A 21,837-nucleotide genomic window follows, 5' to 3' on the forward strand; every position below is an offset into this window, starting at 1 on the left:
AAAGTTCTGGAATAAGCTAGACAGTCCTTGAGAAGTTTGCTGAGTTCCAAAGATGTTCCTTTAGCAGATTACAAGCAAGACTTAAATGTCACTGAAGAAGTGATTTGAATAATATTAGAGATCATCAGTTCCTGCCTGCCTGCCAAATTCTCTTCACCACCATCCAGACTTGGTGTATGCACTGCTTTGAACAATTTTGAACGCACCACACTTCATTTCAGGATATAACACAAAATATTGGTCTGGTAATCACCATTAGCTCAAGGTTGCTACAAGCTGGAGCTGAGCTGTCAGTGGAATGGAGTCTGGAAATCATCAAGAAAGGGGTTGTTGCACTGCTCAAAGACAAGCTAAAGAAGTTTCCAGAACTGATATTCAAATATGATGAAGTAGGGGGGAGAAATTGAATGAAGGCAGCCAGAAGTTATGAACTTCCAGTTATAAGTACTATTTTAATGTACAACATGCCAAATATAATTAACATTGCTGGATGTTATATATGAAAGCTGTTAACAGAGTAAATCCTAAGAGTTCTCATTGTAAGAAAAACACATTTCCTTTCTTTAATTTTGCACCTATATGAAGTAATGGATGTTCAACTGAACTTATGATCATCACTTCACAATAAAAAAAACACACTGAAATATTCAGGAGAGACTCTGAGGAACAGAAGTAGACAGATTGGTGTATTTTTTAGTAAAGGATCACACAATTGTGTTTGCAATGCATACTTTGTTTTTTTTTTTTTTAATGCAATGCATACTTTGATTTGGAGAATTGGTGCCAGTTGGCAGTAGATCACTTAGATAGTAGTGGGGGAAAAAAAAGGTGTGGGCAGAGAGGAGATTCACAACGCTAACATATGTGAAAAATCTGCTTTTAAAAGGTGCAAAAATAAATAGATGCGAAAGAAAACTATGGTGACAGAACCTGAGGCAGGGATTAAGTGCTAATGTTTTATCTATGAGGTGTAGTCTGGGGGCATTGACAGCGAAGGAGAGGGAAAGAGGAAGTTTGGTTGGCAAGTGATGTGTGCTGGCTGCTGCTTTGTGGGGAGCCTGGAACAGACGCAACTTGGAAACAGTCTACACCACACTGGACAAACTCCTCGAAGAAACTGTCCCTCAGAGAGGTTTGTGGAGGGAGAAAGGGAGGAAATTCTCCTCTCTTTCTCTCTTTTTTTGATGTTTTAAGATTTTAATGTTCTTTACCTTTCAACATAAACTTCTGATTGTGTCGATTGTGTCTAAACAATAGGGGGAAAGACTCTTCAGGAAAGATCTTCCAGAATTCACCATATCCCTCTCTTCAAATACTATAAAGAGAATGTTCAAGTGAACAAAGGATAAGAGAGTTTAACAGAGAGTTTTAGTTCAATGGCTTAACTAAAAAAGAGCCAACCAACCAACCTTCTTTTCTCCTCTTTCAAAGGAAAACAAAAGTGAACCTGAGAACTTCTAAATCTTTTTTTAAAAGGGAGGGAGGGTGGAAGGGGAGAGGGCCACAACTGTTGCTAAGAATACTATAACGCAAGAAGTCAAGGATTCTATCAAATTCTAAAAATCTCTAAACGTATTACCGAGAAACACATTATTGGAAATACAAATGCATAGGGATATAAACTATTTGGTAGTAAAAAGACTTTGCTATATAAACATGTAGGATGTCACTTTAATCTCTTGATGAGAATAACAGTACAGAGAACAATCTCCAGTTTGCCCTTTAGTCTGGAATTCCTGAACACTTGGCGTGCCGTTGGTGTTGCCCTGAACTACCAGCTTTGGAACCCAGAAGACCCCACTGCTGTCATTTTGTAAAGGATCACGATTCACGCTCCTAGAGGACACCATCCACCCCACCCCCACGCTTTGTGTTTGTGTGCCTCGAGATACAAATAACTTTAATTTGCATAATTAAGTCCACAATCAAGTCTGAATACTGAGATCTAGCTAGAAAAAGTAGCAGCAAAGGCAACCTAAGCTAGTTTGTTAGAAAAGCAAGAGGAAGATTTCTCAAACACTTCAGTTCAAGTGGGGAATCCCTGGTGACTCAGTGATAAAGAATCTGCCCGCAATGCAGGAGATGTGGGTTTGATCCCTGGGTCGGCAAGATCCCCTGGAGGAGGAAATGGCAACCCAACCCACTCTAGTATTCTTGGCCTGGGAAATCCCTCAGACAGAGGAGCCTGGTGGGCTATGGTCCATGAGGTTGCAAAGAGCTGGACACGATTGAAGCAACTGATGACATGCATGCAAGTCCCACCAGCTGTGGATGTTTTACTGTTGTTCCTTGAAAATGAAGAATCTATGTCTTTCTGACCCAGAGACAGAACGTTTCTCTTCTCCATTGTCAAGCGGATTCTTTACCACTGAGCCACATGGGAAGCCATAATAAACATGTCTATTCAAGAAAAATGCCATGTTTGTTAAGGTTTTTTGGAGCAATTCCCAAGTTACTTTAAACTTTGTACATTATTCAAGGACAGAGTGCATATTGGTTAGGATGTGTTCGTCACTGATACATCTCCAAAGAATATTTCATGGAGGCTACCAACTTCTGAACATCTTCTATCCTGCCATCATTATTCAAAGAAGCCATGATACCTCCCACAGACCCATGCCCTTTCAAGGAGATTATATTGAATTCAAGAGCTTTATCAAGAAATCTTTTATTCTAAAGCAGCATCTCCATTGCAGAGTGAAATATTCATCTTGCTTCTATTCTGGGTTTCACTAGATATACATAGAATCCTTCAGAATTATCAATAATATGATACATCATTTGAGATTTGATGGAACTAAGCTTCATGGCTGCTTCACCACTGTTATTCTTTCTTTTTTTTTTTTTTTTGAGGGGGTGACTTCCTTGACCAGAGATCAAACCTGCACCCCTGTAGTGGAAACATCGGAGAAGGCAATGGCACCCCACTCCAGTACTCTTGCCTGGAAAATCCCATGGATGGAGGAGCCTGGTAGGCTGCAGTCCATGGGGTCGCTAAGAGTCGGACATGACTGAGTGACTTCACTTTTCGCTTTCATGCATTGGAGGAGGAAATGGCAACCCACTCCAGTGTTCTTGCCTGGAGAATCCCAGGGACGGGGGAGCCTGGTGGGCTGACGTCTATGGGGTCACACAGAGTCGGACACGACTGAAGTGACTTAGCAGCAGTAGCAGCAGCTGTGGAAACATGGTGTCTTAAGCACTGGGTCACCAGGGAAGTCCTTTGCCACTGATCTTGATCTACTTGATCTACTCCAAGATCTATTCTTGATCTACTCCAAGACCAAGCTGATGCTGTAGAAACAAGGTAGGGAGTTGTGTTGAATAAAGTGTTGTTTCCGGCCTGCACTTTGTATTCCACAAGGGAAGGGCACTCTCTGAGGGCAAACCCTAGCAGGATATCTTGAAATATCACCACTGTGACCCCTACAGAGCCAGCATTCTTCTGGGCACCATCAAAAATCACACCAAACTTTTAAACATCAAACTGGTTTATATGGGAAATTTGAGGACATGTCAAAAAGCAGCCACTGCTCCTTTGACATCAGGAACAAAGCAAAATTCTGCTCTGGGCCTGGTCTCATTTGTGCAGTAATACATGCAGAGGTGACCTGATTGAGGTTCCAGGGTCTTGGATTCAGAATTTTCCTGTAACTTCTAAGTTTAGAATGGATAACATTCACAGTTCCCAAACTTCAAGGCTTCTGGGGCCTTAGGTGACCAAGCTCTTGTCGTCAAATGGCTGGCACACCTTCCTACTTTCAGGTCAATCAGGCTTAAGGGGATAGCATGGAACTGGCTCATCCAACCCTCCTCTTTGCACAAAAATCATTGTCTGGAATGGCTAACAATTTCTGCACAAGATTCTATATGTTATTAATCTTAGCTAAAGCTGATAGGCTGTAGCTCATTTCAAGAACATGAATGCCAGCTCTTTGTGGCCTAATAATTCTTTCTATATCTCTAACAACACAGAGCTCAGTAGCTTGTTGCCCTGAGCTGAAATTGACCACCTACCTCCAGGTGTCTTCAGATAGTGGCATAGGTGGAGTTGGCCAGAGAGGCTCTATCAGTGGGCAGTCAGTATCTCTCTTCTATTTCCTTTTGGCCAGAGGTTTCCCTGCTGGGCATGTTAAGAGTTGGACTATAAAGAAAGCTGAGCAACGAAAAATTGATGCTTTTGAACTTTGGTGTTGGAGAAGACTCTTGAGAGTCCCTTGGACTGCAAGGAGATCCAACCAGTCAATCCTGAAGGAAATCAGTCCTGAACATGCATTGGAAGGACTGATGCTAAAGCTGAAACTCCAATACTTTGGCCACCTGATACGAAGATCCAACTCATTTGAAAAGACCCTGATGCTGGGAAAGATTGAAGGCAGGAGAAGGGGACAACAGAGGATGAGATGCTTAGATGGCATCCCTGACGTGATGGACATGAGTTTGTGTAGGCTTCGGGAGTTGGTGATGGACAGGGAAGCCTGGCATGCTGCAGTTCATGGGGCTGCAAAGAGTACATGACTGAGCAACTGAACTGAACTGAACTGAACTTCCCTGCTGGGAGTTAACTTCACTAGCATTTCAGATTGCATCATGCAGCGCTTCAGTGACTGTTAGGGAAGGCAGATCCACTGCCTGTGAGGTGTGGTATTTCATCAAAGTCTGAAAGTGAAAGAGAAAGCCAGAAACTTAGGGCACATTGATAGTTGCTCTGTATGTTCAGTGGCAGCCTTGAGATAAGGCCTGGCACTCTCCTAGAAAATGACTGATTTATGCCCAAAATGGCATCGCTGTGAAGGCCCAAGTGACACTGGTTGCAGTAGTGGCAGCTGAGGTGGAGCAGGAAGCTGTCACCCATACTTTGTGGCTCTCCTCCCTGAAATTAGCAATGCTGCCTGTACAAGAAAAGCCCCTTAATGCAACAACATGGATGGACTTGGAGAAATTACGCTTAGTGGAATAAGCCAGACAGAGAAAGACAAATACTGTGTGATATCACTAACACATGGAATATAAAAAATACAACAAACTAGCAAATATAATAAAACAGAAGTAGATTTATACAGCACAAATCAGTGGCTAGGAGTGGGAAGAGGGAAACAGGGAGAGGCAAGACTGGGGTAGTGGATTAAGAGGTACAAACTACTATGTGTAAAATAAATAGGCTACTGGGATATATACTATACACACAGAGAATATAGCAAATATTTTATAATAACTATATTGTATAACTAAAAATTGTAACTCACTATATTGTACACCTGCAACTTATATAATATTGTACCTCAACTATGTCTCAATAAAAAATTTAAAAGACTCTTCATTTGATGGGCTGCTTATAATAGCAAGTGATCAGCTAATTAATTTAAGGAAAATTAATTTTTAAAAAAGTCACGAATGGGACTTCCCTGGTGATCAAGTGGCTAAGACTCTGCACTCCCAAGGCAGGGGGCCTGGGTTCAATACCTGGTCAGGGAACTAGATTCCCCAACTAAGAGTTCACATGACTCAATTAAAGATCCTATGTGCAGGAACTAAGATCTGGTGCAGCTGAATAAACAAATAAATATAAAAAAAATAAAATGAGAAAGTTGTGAAAAATCTCTTGGGATGGAAGGGAAGGCTGGGGAACGAGATATGTAAACAGAAATCAGGCAGTTCTAGAATATTGAGAGCAGGAACCACCCAAGGTTTTACTGATGCTGCTGAAAAAATATGATAATTTTACCTTGTTTCCATTATTTTGTTCAAGGTACAAATTCCCAGGACAAAGTGCAAGCCTGGGTCAAACGCCTACACTTTTGGGTGATAAGGCATCTCAAATGACCAAGATTTCTATCTCATGAAGTCTATACAACTGGGAGAGAAAAAGTCTAAAAATAAACCTGGGTTCTATTAGAAAAGAAAAACTGATGCTGTATTATTTAATAAAATTCACCCTTATGGCTGTTCAGCATCAAAAAAATTTTGTTCCCATATATATATACCTTCAAAAATACTCCTGCCTAATAGAATGCAGCTATTCCTCATTAAGTAAAAAAAATTCTCACTCCTTCTTCAGGAGATAATTCAATGTCTCATGACTTACTGCATCAAAATCTATGTCAAGGATGTCTAAGTGAAATAAATTTTTGCTCTAGCTCCAGCTCAGCTGTCTTAGATCAAACCCCTAGAAGCAGAGCCCAACCCAGGGATTCTTGCACCAGGGATGTGCTGGGGAATTGCTCTCAGATAAACGGAGTGAGGGCAGCAGGATAAGGCAGGGAATCAGTCAAGCCATGATGTGGTCTCAGTCTGATTCCACAGAGTTCTGAAGTCCAAACTGTACACAGATTTGGTGCCAGTTTGAAACACAGGTATGAATAAATGATCTCGATTAAAAAGGTCACCTGATCTTACCGAATAAAGGCTCTAACCCAACTGGGGCCACCTCCACCTGGAACATATGTAGGTAAGGTAGTATTAGCTTGACCTCTTCTGCTTTTAAGAGATTTCTAGAGGTCTCAAATTCCCTTATACCCTCTTCCTTGGTAATTTTGAACTCCCATTGACTTTAGAAGAAACACATAAACTTGCTAAGTAAAAGTAGGTTGATCTCCTCCAGTTTAAAATGATCTAACTCAAGGTAGATAATTATTCAGTTCAAGATCTGACCTTTAAGGCTGTTTGCACTAAAAGCTCTTGACCTCCACCTTTCCAAGACTTTTTGAGGTCTGACTGCAGAAGGTTTAGGTTTTCTGATAATGAAAGTGAAGGGCCTTGTCTCGTGTCTTAATTTTGGCATCTATTCTCCCTATGGTTACCACTGAATAACCAAACCTAGCGTAACTGGTGGTCTGGTTTCTCCAGCACTCAGCTCAGTGGTTTTCCTTGACCAACTTGATCTCATTTGGCTTTCACTGGTATTGACAATCCTTTGAGATTCTGCTCTGTCTCCAACCAGTCTCTGGCTGAGCTGTCTACCATATTGCTCCCGCTATGCAGTAACTGTCCCCTTTCATCATGGTGGCCCTATGGAAAGCCCTGTAGCACTTAACTGGTGTTCCTCTTATGCCACATAGGAAGCAAAGGGAATTCTGAGATAACGAGAGAAATCTCAGGTTCTCTCTGCCAAACATGATATGCCTTCATTCTGCTGTGCTTTACTAGTTTATGTGGTCATAGGAACACTTAGCAGGGTTCCAGATAGAAATCAGTCTTGTGTTTGGCTTCTTACTTAACCTATCTGAAATTTCTGCTCTCACTTGCCCTGCCCCATGCTGAACCCTAGGGAGGTCTTGGAGGGACCTAGCTAGCACTTTCTACTTTCTGCCAAATCTGCCTCATTACTATCAAAATCAGTTATCCTCCTTTGGTCTGAGAAGCGGGTATTATATGCTTTCCTTCCCTACTATATATACCCTTTCTTCTTTCTAGGTAAACAAGGTGGCCCTTCCTTTTCAATGAAGCCTGTCTTCAATGGTAGCAAGACTTCAGGGTAAAAAGGAGCAAAGGGACTAAAATATCCCAAAGGGCAAAATGGGGAATTTCCTGGTAGCCCAGTAGTTAGGACTCTGAGCTTCCAATGCATAAGCACACAGGTTTAGTCCCTTGTCAGGAAACTAAGAGCCCGCCTGAAGGCCTACGAAAAAAAAACGGTGTGTGGGGGGGGGAGGTGGATGGGGAAAATTTTGAAAAGCGTGACGTTTTGGTGACTAAACCTTTATCCCTAATTACAGGTTCTTGGGTTATAGGCCTGAGTTTGGGGAAGCAGGGAGAAATAGTGGGGAGAGCTACAGGGAGAAATAGCGGGGAGAGATATAGAGAGGGAGGTTAGGAAATTCTTACTCGTTTTGGACAAAGTGAGGTTGAGAATAGAAAGCTTTGAGGTCATAGGGTAGCTAGTATATCATTTTACCCCAACACTGTTGCTAGTGCATGTTGTTCAGTTAGCAAACAGGGAAGCCCAACCCCACAAAATGTTTGCATTTTACATTTTCCAATGTGTACTTGCACATCCTACCACCTTGATTCAGATTAGCTCCCCATTCTACATATAGACAAACGTATACATGCCTGGGCTTTAATTTTCCAGGTATCCATTTCTCACAAGTCAAATGACTGAAGTACCAACGTCTGGCTTGGGTAAATGATGTTAACTTGTGTATATAATGCCCCATTTTTTTAATCTAAGAGGATTCGAGTACATAATTTTATTCAACACATTGTAATTCCTAGTTTGACGTTTTAAGTAACATGCTTGTTAATTTATAAACATTCATGTGCATGAACGGATGTTGGTTTCTGCTTCTTAAACACGTAAGAGTACTATGAACCTTCCTGCTCCATGTTTACTGGTGTAATTATTGGTCTCTCCAAATAGCTTTGCTAACCACTGCCTCTTCAGGAGCTACAATGTACACCTCAGGAATTAAATACTTTGTGATCCCAAAATTCTCATGTTTATCAAGCACTGTTGATTTTGATGGTGGTCCTAGAATAGTTTGACATTGCAATATTGCTTCCTAACGGTTCAGTGCCTCCGTAACAAGTTAGGCTGGGACTTTCTTGGCAGTCCAGTGGTTAACAACATTCTGGGCTTCCACTGCAGGGGATGTGGAGTTCAGATCCCTTGTTGGGAACTACGATCCTGCAGTGTGTGGCACAGCCCCCCCCCCCCCCAAAAGTCATCAGTTTCACTTCAAATTTGCTAACAATGGGCAAACCTTGATAAATAAAATATAGCATTTAAGGCTAATTTACACTCAACACACCAAGACTGAATTTCCTTTTATATGGAACAGTAATTCCCTTCAGAGTACCAACAATATAAGGTGTTTTACATTTTGAGACAATCATTGATAGGGTTAAGAGAAAAACTTGATTTTCCTAAAAGATTCTGTGTATTCCAGTGGTTGGACAAGAGTAACTGCTGGTTCATTCAAAAAAATTTAAAGTACACTTTCACCAGTCTATTTATATAATTAATTCCTGAATGACAAGTGAAAACTTTGAAAGCCTGTATTCTCTCCAGGGATACTTTCCTCCAATAGAATTACAATTTGACTAAAATATCATTACTGATAATCTTTCTCCAGAGGAAGGTCTCATTTCAACATGAATAGGTTACACTACCCTCAGCAACCCAAGCTTACTCATGCTTAAAATACAGAAGCGGAAAGCTAACCAACACCCAGGTGGCAATTCAGACTAATTTCATCTTTGAGAAAACCTCGTCACAGGTAGCATTAAGTAATGTTGTGATACCACTGTCACTTATCAAGAGAACACTCACTGCACCACCACCCCGCCCCCGCATCCTTGAACTAAGAGGGCTATCACTAAAACATTAAACACCTTCATGTGTACTGCTCACACATTTCAGAAAATTCTGCTCACTTCAGCCTATCATGTATGTTTTCTTGAAACTTAGAATTGCATCCATGAATTATTTTCCACGTTCTCAGGCTTTCTAGACAAATTCGAAGTTAACCGGTAGCACCTGACTTATGAGCCAAGAACCAGGGGGAAAAAAAATTATCCCAACAAACCAGAGCTATTTTAAAGATAGAAACCTAAGAATCTGCAAGCATATCACAGGTAATATGAGAACAGGAAGACTTTTTCAGTTTACCACCCCCATGAAATCTGATTTATAAATGCTAGAAAAACACTTCACACAAAAAAATACATAATTTAAGATTATTGTATTTCCTTACAAGAGGAACGTTTTAACAAATTTTACAGGTGTCAATCAACTCTTGTTCAAAATTGGGCACACATCAAATCTAGCATTATGGGAGTTTTATTTGGAAGTGAACTTTAACTATTAATACAAATGCCAAGAGATACTACACAAAACATCCACAGGAATTTTTTTCATCTTTTTTTTTGAATTGTTCACAAACATTTCCTACATAATCCAACATACAACAGAGAAATGGTACATCTTTTTCTTTCAGTTTGCATACAATGGAAAAACAAGAATATATATATATTTTACAAAGTTTAACTAATAGACACTACCAAGCTGACAGTTAAGTCTATATGTGAGAAATTATCTAATAAAAAATAATCAGAATTTATTTAGCATCAGTCACTTCCATAACCAAGTATTATTCTGATTGATAAAACTTGTCATTAAGCTTCTGGTATAAACTTATACCACTATTCCATCGGTTGTGTTGCTCCCCACCTTGGTTCTTCAGAATTACGAACAGAAAATCGTTGCAAAGTAGGGGCAAGCATTTGCAAAAACAAACAAAAATCCCCAGCTTATTATAAGCATGAATGTGTGGTGGAATTTCCTCCCAAGCAATGGACTTCAAATCATTAAGAATCACCAGAACTGAGTATTGTCAAGATATTTTGCCTAAGTCCAAGAAGAGATGCCATTTATTTATATCCAACAGAGGACTGAAAATTAAACTTAGTGTTCCGTTTGGGGGTAGGTTGGAGGGAATTCAGCCATTTGAAAAATGACCATCTTAAAAAAAATGACCACCAAAAATAGGTTCACTAAATTTATTTTAAAAATCATAAAACGTTTCTTACAAAAGAGCATTACATTCTGCACACTGCTCTGAATAGATGCCAGGGACATATGGACTACTGTTACTTTTCCTCCCTGTCCCACCACCCCAAATGTTACAGTGACCACAAAGCAAAGTGTTCACATTAATTACATGGGGGGACTTCTTTAAACCACCAACAATGAACAAAAATTAAAATTCACTCACTCTGCTGCTGTTTCAAAATTTCAATGTTAGTTTTCGCACACCCTCCCCCACCCCCACCCTGTTTGTAAGGAACTAAAACATTACATCTGGTGAACAGCAAAGATTTCACTACACCTCAAATGCAGAACACCTATGAAGCAGAGGAATGTTGGCTTTTTAAACAGAAGCAGATAAAAAAAAAAAGATGCAGGACTCCTTCAGTTCTTCACTAGTCTTAGAAAAACTTTCCAGAATACTGCTTCACACTATAAAAAAGAAAAAATATCTTGCATTAGAATCCTTCAACATCTGCATACTGCTTCACACTATAAAAGAAAAGAAAAAAAAGTACGAATTAGAATTTTTGTTCGTAACATCTTAATCAATCTTAATCAACATTAAGACAATTTCAATGCTAAATTAAAATGATAAACATGTCCATTACACAATTAGAGATAAGAACTAAAACATTAGTAATTACAAATTAGAGCAATGTAAAGTCCAAGAAAAAAGATTAATAGTAAATCAGACATTAGTAGAGCAGAATTGTTAATATATGGTAGAAAAGACAAAGAAATGCCAGTTAAGGTGTGAATTGCTGCATTTTACAGCACCAATCATTTGTCCTGTAGAGGCATGGCCTGTGCCATATGGCAGACTGTGATTTGTTGTCGATTCAGTTATCTAAAAACAACAAAATCACTAGTCTTCCACACAGAACTAGACCAACATCCACTGAATCTTCTACATTTTCTACAGGCTCTGTGTAATTTGTAACAAGTGGTTTTGGCAGCAGTTTTCACCAGAAAAATGAGAAGTTTGCTTGGTTAAGGCTTCTTCCAGTAAGATTAGTATCGAATGTCTTCGTGTTTTAGCAAGAAGGCAGAAGAAAATTAAAGCAAAGCTATTAGAATGTTTAGAAGTTAGGTCCCCAAAAGGTTGAGACACCATGGCTTCTAAAAGAAAAATCAGCTGAGAAAGAGAAGCTTTTTAAGGTTTTAGTATGTGTAGGCTAATAACATAAAGCTAAACAAACTGACCTGTTCTGCAGCAAATACTGTGCATTCTGTATCTGGTCCTGTGTTCCCGTAATGGTAATGATCCGATCTTCGGATCCTTCTAAAGGCTCATCAATTTTGATCGAAGCTCCTGACTCATGACGGATTTGTTTAATCCGCTGACCACCTTTGCCAATAATAGATCCAGCCAACTGCAAAGATTTTTAAAAGCAAGTGTTTATGATATACTTAAAAAAAAAAAACAAAAAACAACAACAACAAAACACCCTACCCTGTATGTTCAGTGACCATCAAGAACATTCTTGTACAACTTATTGACTATACTGTGTTAATTTAATGCCCTCCAACCAGTCAGAGTTTGAATTACAACCTATTTACACCACCCACTGACATTTCCGTTAATAAATGAACCAGGGGCTCAAACCCCTGATAATTGCTTTTAATAGCACTGAACACTGTTTGACAAGGCTTAAACTGGAGAACACTTCACTGAAGTTCTTGAAACACACTTTTAATCCTTAAAGGGAATACTTTTGTTAAAACCTTCGTTATGTCAGAAAACTCATAAAAATGACTCATATAATATTAAAAATACTTACATCTTTGGGAATAGTTACTTGTGTAGTAATAATAGGTCCACCAAGATCACCATATGAGCCACGACCCCCTGCATAGGAATAATCTGATTTAAATAATGAGTATTAAGTTCATATACAAAGCATGAAATAATATTTGATTTCAGAAAGAAGAAAACTTACCATATCCAGAGCCACCCTAAAAACAGAACAGACAAAAACAGAAAATTACTTTGCCTTCCAAACTTTAGGTAATTAAACACATTTCTAAAAAACCCCCAGTTATTTTAAGTAACCAAAGCCCTCCCGTATATTCCCTAGTAAGCCAATTTCAGAAAATAATCTTCAGGGGAAGAAACCATTCAGGTACACAGCGTTCCAAGAAACAAAAATGTTATATGGGGGAAATAAAATATTTAATTGGTGAGTAAACAAGCACTTTAAGATTATTAACATAAACACCCATGATACTCAACCTGTGGTTCATAAGCCATCTGCCACTCTGATGGGCTCCATGTATCTATTGCGGAGTCCCAGGTTTCATCAGCACTGAAACCAACCTGTGTTGAGAGAGAAAACTATTAACATCAAACTGCATGGTATTTGTCAGAGCCACCATTTTTATACATCAATTTCTACTTCATGACTCTACATAAAAGTTTTCAGTAATCATGTATTTTAGGGGCAAACAGAGTGGAACAAGTCCTAATATCCCAGCAGACAAACAGAAACAATGATTTAAGTGATTAACAGAGTATATTTGTAAGACAAGTTCTTCAGTTAACACATTCAATAAAATGTTAGCTGACTTTTAAACCCTTTAGCTCTCATAAATACATTAATGAAGTATCAAAGTTCTTACCATGCCATCATAACGGTCTCCAGGTCTTCCTCTTCTGTCATAGGCCATTAGATCTCTGCAAGCATAGTAATTGTAATCTCAGCTGGTCATGTGTTTGAAGTATTTGAAATGAAAACCTACCCCCTTCTATCTGTGAAGTGCTGCTTCTTGTATGTTAATGTGTGGATGAAAGAAACTTACCCTCCTCTAGGTGGTGGTGGTGGTGGAAGAGGAAGATTCCGAGCTCTACTACCTCCCCGGCCACCTCGTCCGGGAGGGGGTGGAGGAGGTCCTCGACGAGGGCTCATATCATCATAATCTCTTCTGGAGGGAGGCATGGGACGCCCACCCCGACCAGGCGGCATTCTGTCAAAACCACCTCTTCCCCGCATGGGAAATCCCACAGGACGTCCACGGCGGTCATCAAACATCATTGTAAAACCACCATAATCATAGGTTTCATCATAAAAATTGGGATCATAAGGCTGAGCGCGTCCTTTGATGGGAGACTGAAAGAAAAACACAGCAACTTTATAGATTGAGGAAAAAAACCTTAGTTCACATTAGTAATTCTTTTAACAGAAAACTTCAAGCACTTTGTATTTCTCTTGGGAGATACTTGTGGTTAAGGATAGGGACAGGAGTTTGAAATTAAAAAAATTGGGAATTTTACTGCTAGTGAGGCAACAGTTTAATTTTACCCTTAGCGTTAACAGACCACAAATTCCTTTCAATTTCACAATGGGGATTGGGGATCACCATCTAGTACTATAGAGGAACCATACAAACTTCATTTGAATGATCAAAAGTTATTTAAAAAAAACCTCACTAACAATCAAAAGACAATAGTACAGATTCTCCCAAAGTATTTCTAAATTAAATTGATGGGAAAGCAGAGTGATAGAAATTGTTAGGGAAAAGTAATTTGTCTTTGCCTTCTGAAATTACTTTTGAGTAAGAAATCTGTTTTGTGAAATTAAATGTAAATAAAAGAGTTCTGAAGGTACCTCTGATATAAGATCAAGGATGATCTTTATGCACTCTACAACCCTATCAGGTTTTCCTCCGATAAGAACGACTCTGTCAGTAGATTGAGGACAACATTCCTGGAAAAGCTTGATTGTTGTCTGAGTATTCTGCAATAGGTTTACAAAATAAGCAGCATTAATCAATCAGAAAAAAAGGAAATGCACTAAAGAAAAAAAAAGTTCTAGGCTTAGACAGATTTAATTTATATTTTAGTAAAATTTCCCCCCATGTAAAACCTTGTTAGTAAGGGCTGGGCTTTGCAATACACTTTTGGCAAATAACTTGTCTAGTATGGCCAAGCCATTCTACTATATCTTAATTAGCAAACTACATAATCTTAGGGGGAGGAAACTCAAAAGAGGGAATGAGAAAAGCCTACCAAATCCTTAAAACAACTATTTTCCAATAATTCAGCAGAAAACAAAACACTGGCTTTACCTCTCGAAGTTCTTTGATTTTAGCACCTTTGACTCCAATAATTCCTCCTGCCAGACTCTGATGAATCAACAGTCTCAACTCGCAGTCAAAGTCGCTTCCTTTATAGTGTTGGTACTGTGGAGGGAGTTACAGAATTTCAGTTCCAAATCAAGGATTCCCCAATACACACTTATCTGCTATAAGCATACCAATATACTGTTGCAGTGAGCAACCTGAATTTATATTTCAATAACTTTACCAGTTATGTGCTATTATCCTCAATAGCCAGGCCCAAAAAGGACATTCTGCACCACCTTAAAAAACTATTTTATTTTCAGGTCCTGCAACACCATACCCACACTGCAGCCATTTAGCATGTCGCTGTTACCACAAAATTATTATTAACATTCAAATAACACCATAATAAAAATGACTGCAAAGCACTTTGCAAATGTAGTTAATTCCCACTGCAGCATGGAGCAGGGTCAACAGTGAGTTGTAAGACCATTCATTTATCATCTTTTTAAGCCTTTTTCTATAGAGACGGGAAAAGTACACTATGTTGAAAATAAAATCGATCCTATGGGCCAGGCTCCATACTTCAGTGGGGTTCAATGGCACTATGACATACATTTAAGCATTCCACAGCATCAGATTCGAGCGGGAGCTGGCTGGTTGCAGTGGGTGATGGCAACTGCAGGCCCTGAAAGTAGAAAAATAAGAGTAATAGGTTAAGTGTCTAGTGTGATCAGGCTATTGTCGCATATATTGGTAAAGCTACTACAACATATTTCACGACTATCATTAAATAACAAGAAATTGCTTATCTACGCTAACAATCAACATACAATGCTTTTCTCTGTACACCTAGCAAACAAGATTACACAGAATTTAAAAATACTCAAACTAGATCAAACATAGTCCTTTCCAACATAGTCTCACAGTCAGTAGTCTAACTCAAAACCTCTTCTAAAAATAAAGCCCATAATATGCATGCTAAACTCCATGAATGTGCACAACCACAGGTAGTTCCTATCTACTCCAGAATGGCTAGACTACATTTTTAAACAAGTAATGTGGGATGTAAAAGAATCCTGCACTTTAAGCAGCAGAGTGTAACACATTGCTGCTAAAAAACTATTATGTCCAGTGTCTTTCCACCTCCCCCATTTTGCCCCATTAAATATATTAAGCACCCCCCATTGCGAAATACATTTAAAAAATGAGCCTACCTCTTCCAAGGTAGGGATGATTTTCTTCAGAATTTCTCCAATCGTTTCAATATCAGCACTGATACTCAATATGCTGTCAAACACCACAAATACCAGATAGTACAAAAAAAGGTGGAAAAGAAAAATGAGTTTTGTGGTCATCACAAAATAGTCAATAGTCAAACTTTTACAGAGATGAACATACAATTATTTAATAGTCCCCATTTAAAGTAGCCTATTTATACATTTTTCACATGCATTTTGTTTTATGCCCAATACAAACATGGTAACAATATTAGGAGACTTGCAGAGAGACAGAGAGAATGGGCTCTTGGAAGGGCTCAGATTAAGTGGGCAATAAATTGACCAGAACTGAAGCAGAGTTGAATATTTATGTTCCCCGCCACCACTAAGTTAATTAAGGATACCCTCGCTGTTACATTGGAAAAACTGGCACACCTTCTCTCAGGCAAAGTAGGGGAATATGCAAGTGGTAAACACTGTATTTGGAGTAAAGTTATGGATACCAGTTAGAAATTAGATCACTAATGGGCTCTGCAAGAAAACAAATACAAATGCGAGACAAAAACAAAGACAACACAAATGAGAAGTGAAGGAAAGTGAACCAGAGTTAGCATTTCATCAGAAAAAATTATGAACAGGCAATGTTGGGAAGCAAGGTGGGCCACAAAGACAGAGCGAGAGACTGTTTCGGTAACAATTTGATTTACAATGCAGCAAATATGCAACACTTGAAGCTGTGCTCCTTCCATTGAAATAAAATTAGTGGATCGTTTGGGTGGGCAACTCACGGTAAAAGTTCAGTGACAAAAAGACTTAATGGGGAAAATAAGACAGAAACTTGAAAAACAATACACCGTCTAAAGGGGATACTATTTAATTATATAAAAGGCAGGTAATAAAATACATTTCTCTCTTTCTAATCAGGCAGTGAGGCATAAACTGTTGGGACATACCGCTCGGGGCCACTGCTGTCTGGGACTGAAACACTGGCATTGTACTGCATTGGTCATTGGCGTTCGTGGATGTTGGCATTGGGCATGGGCATTCAATCAGAAGTTGTCAAGTATGGTACCCGTTTGGCAACGAGCACATTTTTGGGCATAGCCAACCAGGGTTTTCACATGGGCGTTCAGGGGCGGATGGGCCAACGTCATGGTGGGCAACGCAGGGGTAAGTCGATCCAGTACATGGGCAACGGAGATATATGGCCAAAAAAACAAGGAGAGGGAAAAGGGGGAAAAGCAATAAATTTTAATTTAATACAAACTATACTCATACTCTCAATTAATGAAACAAGCTTAAGTTGTTCTGAAGACTAACACAATAATGGACTTCTCTATATCTGACTGTGGCTTAACATTTAAGGACCTTTAATGATGGTACTTTTAAAAAACAAACGATGTTTCAGTAGCAGGCTGGCTCATGAGGGTAGACACAAAACCTGTCATGACTTGAATTCTCGAGGAAATGGGGAAATTATTAACCCAGATAATTATACAGAACATCTGGATTAAGAGGAAAGAGGTTTATAAAAGACAAAAATTCTCACACCACCAAAAATCCTAACTTAAATGACTAATTTGGTTTCCTGGAGGTTTAAAACGCATTCCTAGATCCTAACAGGCAAGTTTGTAAAATTTAAATTTTTAAGTTCAGTTTACAGTAATCAAGAGGAACATACAAAGATCTGCGACCAAGAGAGAAATGAAATACTATCAAATAAGTTTTCAACACAAAGTTCTTATTTGCCTCAACTTCAGCAAGGAAACATCAAGAGTGTGTAACATGAGAAAAAAAATTAAGAAATTTGGTGTAGCCAAGTCCTATAAATATGCTCACTTCTGGTGATACCAACATTTAATGTGTCTAATCACAAGAGTCAACCCACTATAAAATATGAAGACACAAATTATCAGCATTGACAGACGGTCACCCAGTTATAAAATTAAGTGCCTACTCTATTCTTTACCCGTATCTAAATCATGCAACCTCAACTTCTTTGTGCTCCTTGTGCAAACTGTTCAAGAACAGATGGGCAAATTGGGGGGGAAAAAAGGGAATAAAAATATGGAGTTTAATCAGCCACCTGCAACGGTTTTCAGTACTACTGTACTTGATTCACACATGGGAAATGGTGCAATTAAGGGGTTTTATACTGTTATTTCTAATTAAGATGTTATCTTGCTTGAAGTGAATAATTTGGTGTAACGTTATTAGAAAGTGAGGAGGTTTAATATAGACCCCCCCCAACTCAATCTGGGCTTTGTTAGGAATGGCAAATCTTTAGAATTACCTATGTATTCAATTATTATAAAAGGCTTGTATCTAGGCTATTAAATGATTTCTATGATGCAAATCTTTAAATTTCTAAAAACACATAAACTGAAGCTGCCTGTGTAGTAGTTTAAACTCTTTAATACTTACGTCTGTACGGAGAGCCTTAATATTCTTGCCTCCTTTTCCAATCACTGCCCCAGCATTCTGGAGAAGATAAAAAGAAACTTAGTGTGTCTTCTTAACCTTTTAGTCAAAAACAAACACCACAACAAGCCTAGCGTATCTAACCTCGTTTGGTTATAGCAATGGAAATCTATTTGGGGATATTAAAACCACAAGGTTTAAACAAAAACCAAGAGTTTATGTTACATGCTCCGGGGACTAAATACCTAGACAGAGCTTTGAAATATTCAGAATGCCAGAAATATACTGAGTATAAATCTTAAGCACTGGCACCAAATTTACAATACCCGTTTGCAAGTCAAGTAACTTAAATTCTAGCAGATACTTTCACATTTTTTAGCTATATTATCAGTTAAGTAAGCTGCCAATCAGGATGTTATCTAATGAACCCACAATGAAATAAAAAATACTATCTTTAAGACATTAATGCTATAAGGACCATCCACACCCATCTCCTAATTAGGCTTGTAGTAGTTCACCGTGTTAAGGGCTTTCATTTTAATCATTAGCAAAATAATTACCATGACCTAAAAAGTCTGTTTAGAAACAGCCACACAATTATTTTACATTCTGCAGCCTTCTGAAGGCTTCCCAGAAGGCTCAAACATTTTCTTAATTTCTACTTTGAGTAAGAAACAATTTCAAGAATAAAATCTATACCTTGCTCTGAAGCAGAATGCGTAATTCAACCATCTCATCAGTGTTTCTAGATCTTTTAAAAGCTTGTTCCTCTTCCATATCTTCAGCAGGGCGTTTACCTAAAAATTAACAGTTTAGGTTTCAGAGAGCACCAGCATCTTCAAGAAAGGGTACCTTTAATCACATTTTAGTTTTAACCTACAGATTTAACATTTAACTCCATTCCCTTTGAAGGAATTGTTAAAGCTTGTTTAAAAAAAAAAAAAAAAGGGCAATCTTCAACTTTTAAATCAAAATACACTCCCTTAATTTTCTAAACACGAGATTTATTGTGACAGCACATCAAAGGATTAGAAATTTCTAAATCCAAGAAAAAAACTTGTATTTACTGGCTTTCTTTTAATCAGTTTCCTCACCTAGGCAAGTGACAGTTAACTTCTAGTTCAAAAAAGTAACTAACAAGGATCTCAGGGAAAATAATGAAATTAACAAAACAAAAAAAACGTCAAAATGTTTTCTCACCAAATTCTCCATTGGTTTCAGTGTTGGGAAAGGTTTCCTCTGGCTGTTCAGTTTCCATTTTCTTGTATTCAAGGGACACACCAATCTGTTAAAAAAATAAAGAGGCTAGTACACTTGGTTTCTTGGAAAGTAGGCTGTGCAGCGTACTAAATATTACAAACAAGGGAAAGAAATGACTATTTCCAGAACGTACCAGTTATTAAATATATCCTTCCAGGGCAGAACTGAAGTGTTCTGGGCGGGACCAACTGACACCCTACTGCTGTAGTAGCCTACGAAAACCAACACAAATCAGTTTTGCTTTTTTGGTTATTACCGAATACTAATGACTACAGATTTGAACACAACAAAAAGAGCCATTTCTAAAACTTATTTTAGCATCTTAAATTTCCAAAGGACCGCCCTAAAACACAATTCAAAAGACCTATCTAATTTTTCTGTAAAAGAAAAAAATACCGTAATTTTGGATCAAGTTCCACCACAACAATGTTTTACATAAATACACAGAAACCAGACGCATAAGGCATTTAAGCCCCCGAGTAATGAGTCTCGAATAATGCTCCCCAAAGTACCCATTTATAAATATATGCATAAATTATTTTTACATCTGGATTCTAAACTTCTGGGTTTCTTTCCACCGGTGACTTGAAAAGTCTACTTGAAATATAAAGGCAAATTCAAGCCATACCCAACCGTCTGGCCAATCTACTGGAGCGATAAACAGGCAAACCTCAAACAGGAGTACACCCAAACTGCCTGTAGTACTCGACTAACAACCCTTGAACACCAATAACATCACTAGCGGGATATTTCAAATTACGTTAAAAGCGGTATAACCTGACAATTTCAGCACCACCAGACTGGCGATAGGACTGTGAACAGCCTTTTAGCTCCCCTCTCCTGACTGGCAGGAGGCGACATGCGGCTCCCGTTATGAGAGAAATAGCTCAACAGCTCACAGTCATGGCAGTATTTACGCCTTCCACTCTTCCCAGGAACTGAAACGCCAACCTGGCCCCAAACTCAAATACTGAGGTGCTACGGAAGATTTAGATAAAGGGGGTTGACGACAAATAGCAGGCTGTTTATAACGATAAACCCAATATCCTCCAAGTGCTTTAGTCGCCAGACCCAAAAAATCGCTAAGTATATGCGCGACCAGCCAAGGGCAAACATGCCCTCCTCCCCGCAACGCCCGAAACCGGGATCGGCAACCGCCAAGCAACAGAAGTTGAGAAAGCTCCCGAGGCGAGAGCACCAGCGCCGCACCTCTCCTCAGCCCGATCCGACAGGAAATGGCGGCCCGCGTAATGGCGACTACGTGCTACTAGGCGGAGCCGAGCGCGGACCCCCTCCCCCACCCACCACGCGGTCCCGAGACCTCGTCCCCCGCGCCCTCCCCCCACCGCGGGAGACAAAGCAACCAAGGCAGCCCCGACCCTTCCAGCTCGCCCGTTCCAGACCCAGGCCCGCAGCGCCCAAGTGCGGCGGGCCCCGCACAAAGAGAGCGGCGGCGTTGTCTACCGCCCTCCGGCTCCCTCTCCTTCCCACACAAGGCCTAGTTCCCAACAGAACAAAACTCATCCCACCGGCACAAGCCTCGCGACTCTCCGAAGCCTCTAGTACCACAACGCAGACTGCAGATATACGCTCAGGGAAATGGCGGAGGTGGGGGGAGGGGAAACCCGGCAACGTTCCCTCCCAGAACCCGCCAACCACCACCAAGCCCCCAAACGCCTTCCCTCAAGTGGAGAAAGTACTCTCCGGCCCTCACCCCCACGCGCCGTTCGCCCAGCCCCATTCCTCACCCGGCAAGGGTACCGTCCCTATGCCGCCGCGCCTCCTCAGCCGGTCACAGCTAGACAGAGAACAAGCGTAGGCCCCCACTGCCCTCCCCCGCCTCCACGCACTCTTCTACGCCGCCGCCGGGCCCGATTGGCTGCACCGGCTACAGCGGTGGCGCGAGAGCGAAGCGATTGGCCCAAGGCCGCGTCAATCAAGGCGCGGGAGGAGACGACAACCCCGCCCCCCGCCGGCGCCTCCCTTCAGACTGTAAGGCCGCTAAGGGCCTGAGAAAAATCAGACTTCGAAAAAGTCAACGCAGCCTTTAGGGAGGCCAAACCCCTGCCCGAACCCGCAGTGCCCAAGCCCCAGTAACTCTAAATTACCTATAGGCCGCAAATAGGCGGGAAGTAGGCAAGACGTCGAGGTCGGTGCAGCAGAGAAACAGAGGATAATGGCGTCTGCAGTGCTTTCGCCTGAAGCGCCCTCCTCCTTTCTCGTTCGCGCACTCACTGGCTGGGGGGAGGGGGGGAGGCTCTCGCGAGAACTAAAGGCTGTCCCGTTCTCGCGCACAGGGAGGGGCGGGTGTAGGGGGCGCTTCTGGGCCTGAAGGAGTGTTCAGGG

At 40.2% G+C, this 21,837-nt stretch overlaps 1 protein-coding gene and 1 pseudogene across 7 annotated transcripts; both read right to left on the reverse strand.

Annotated features, from left to right (window-relative positions):
* Window positions 1–2,511: 2,511 nt before the first annotated feature.
* Window positions 2,512–9,339, reverse strand: LOC129650998 (phosphoserine aminotransferase-like; annotated as a pseudogene).
* Window positions 9,340–9,763: 424 nt separating this feature from the next.
* On the reverse strand, window positions 9,764–21,755 carry HNRNPK (heterogeneous nuclear ribonucleoprotein K). Of its 7 annotated transcripts, none has more exons than XM_055578940.1 (17): window positions 21,600–21,755; window positions 19,625–19,703; window positions 19,432–19,516; window positions 18,931–19,028; window positions 18,235–18,291; window positions 16,764–16,807; window positions 15,808–15,880; window positions 15,207–15,278; window positions 14,597–14,710; window positions 14,137–14,265; window positions 13,331–13,638; window positions 13,151–13,205; window positions 12,765–12,848; window positions 12,472–12,487; window positions 12,313–12,380; window positions 11,735–11,904; window positions 9,764–10,960 (listed from the first exon to the last, which is right to left on the reverse strand). In XM_055578940.1, exons 3-17 carry the CDS (start codon window positions 19,487–19,489, stop codon window positions 10,930–10,932), a joined length of 1,377 nt encoding a protein of 458 aa, XP_055434915.1. In that variant the 5' UTR covers window positions 19,490–19,516; window positions 19,625–19,703; window positions 21,600–21,755; the 3' UTR covers window positions 9,764–10,929. The 7 variants fall into 7 exon arrangements, with proteins under 7 accessions (XP_055434915.1, XP_055434911.1, XP_055434913.1 ...); XM_055578936.1 differs by having other exon boundaries at window positions 9,764–11,020; XM_055578938.1 differs by lacking the exon at window positions 21,600–21,755 and adding an exon at window positions 21,240–21,363 and having other exon boundaries at window positions 9,764–11,020.
* Between the last annotated feature and the right edge of the window lie 82 nt (window positions 21,756–21,837).

Source organism: Bubalus kerabau, chromosome 4, assembly GCF_029407905.1.
Source record: "Bubalus kerabau isolate K-KA32 ecotype Philippines breed swamp buffalo chromosome 4, PCC_UOA_SB_1v2, whole genome shotgun sequence".
Taxonomy (NCBI): domain Eukaryota; kingdom Metazoa; phylum Chordata; class Mammalia; order Artiodactyla; family Bovidae; genus Bubalus; species Bubalus kerabau.

What these genes read in the sequence shown, in the direction of transcription:
- HNRNPK (XM_055578936.1), bottom strand. Translation starts at nt 19,489, where the DNA reads ATGGAAACTGAACAGCCAGAGGAAACCTTTCCCAACACTGAAACCAAT. An exon ending in GACAGCAGTGGCCCCGAGCG is followed by an intron (nt 15,881 to 16,763) that starts GTATGTCCCAAC and finishes GGTGTTTGACAG; the next exon opens with CATATTGAGTATCAGTGCTG. An exon ending in TCCTTGATCTTATATCAGAG is followed by an intron (nt 13,639 to 14,136) that starts GTACCTTCAGAA and finishes TTTTTCTTTCAG; the next exon opens with TCTCCCATCAAAGGACGCGC.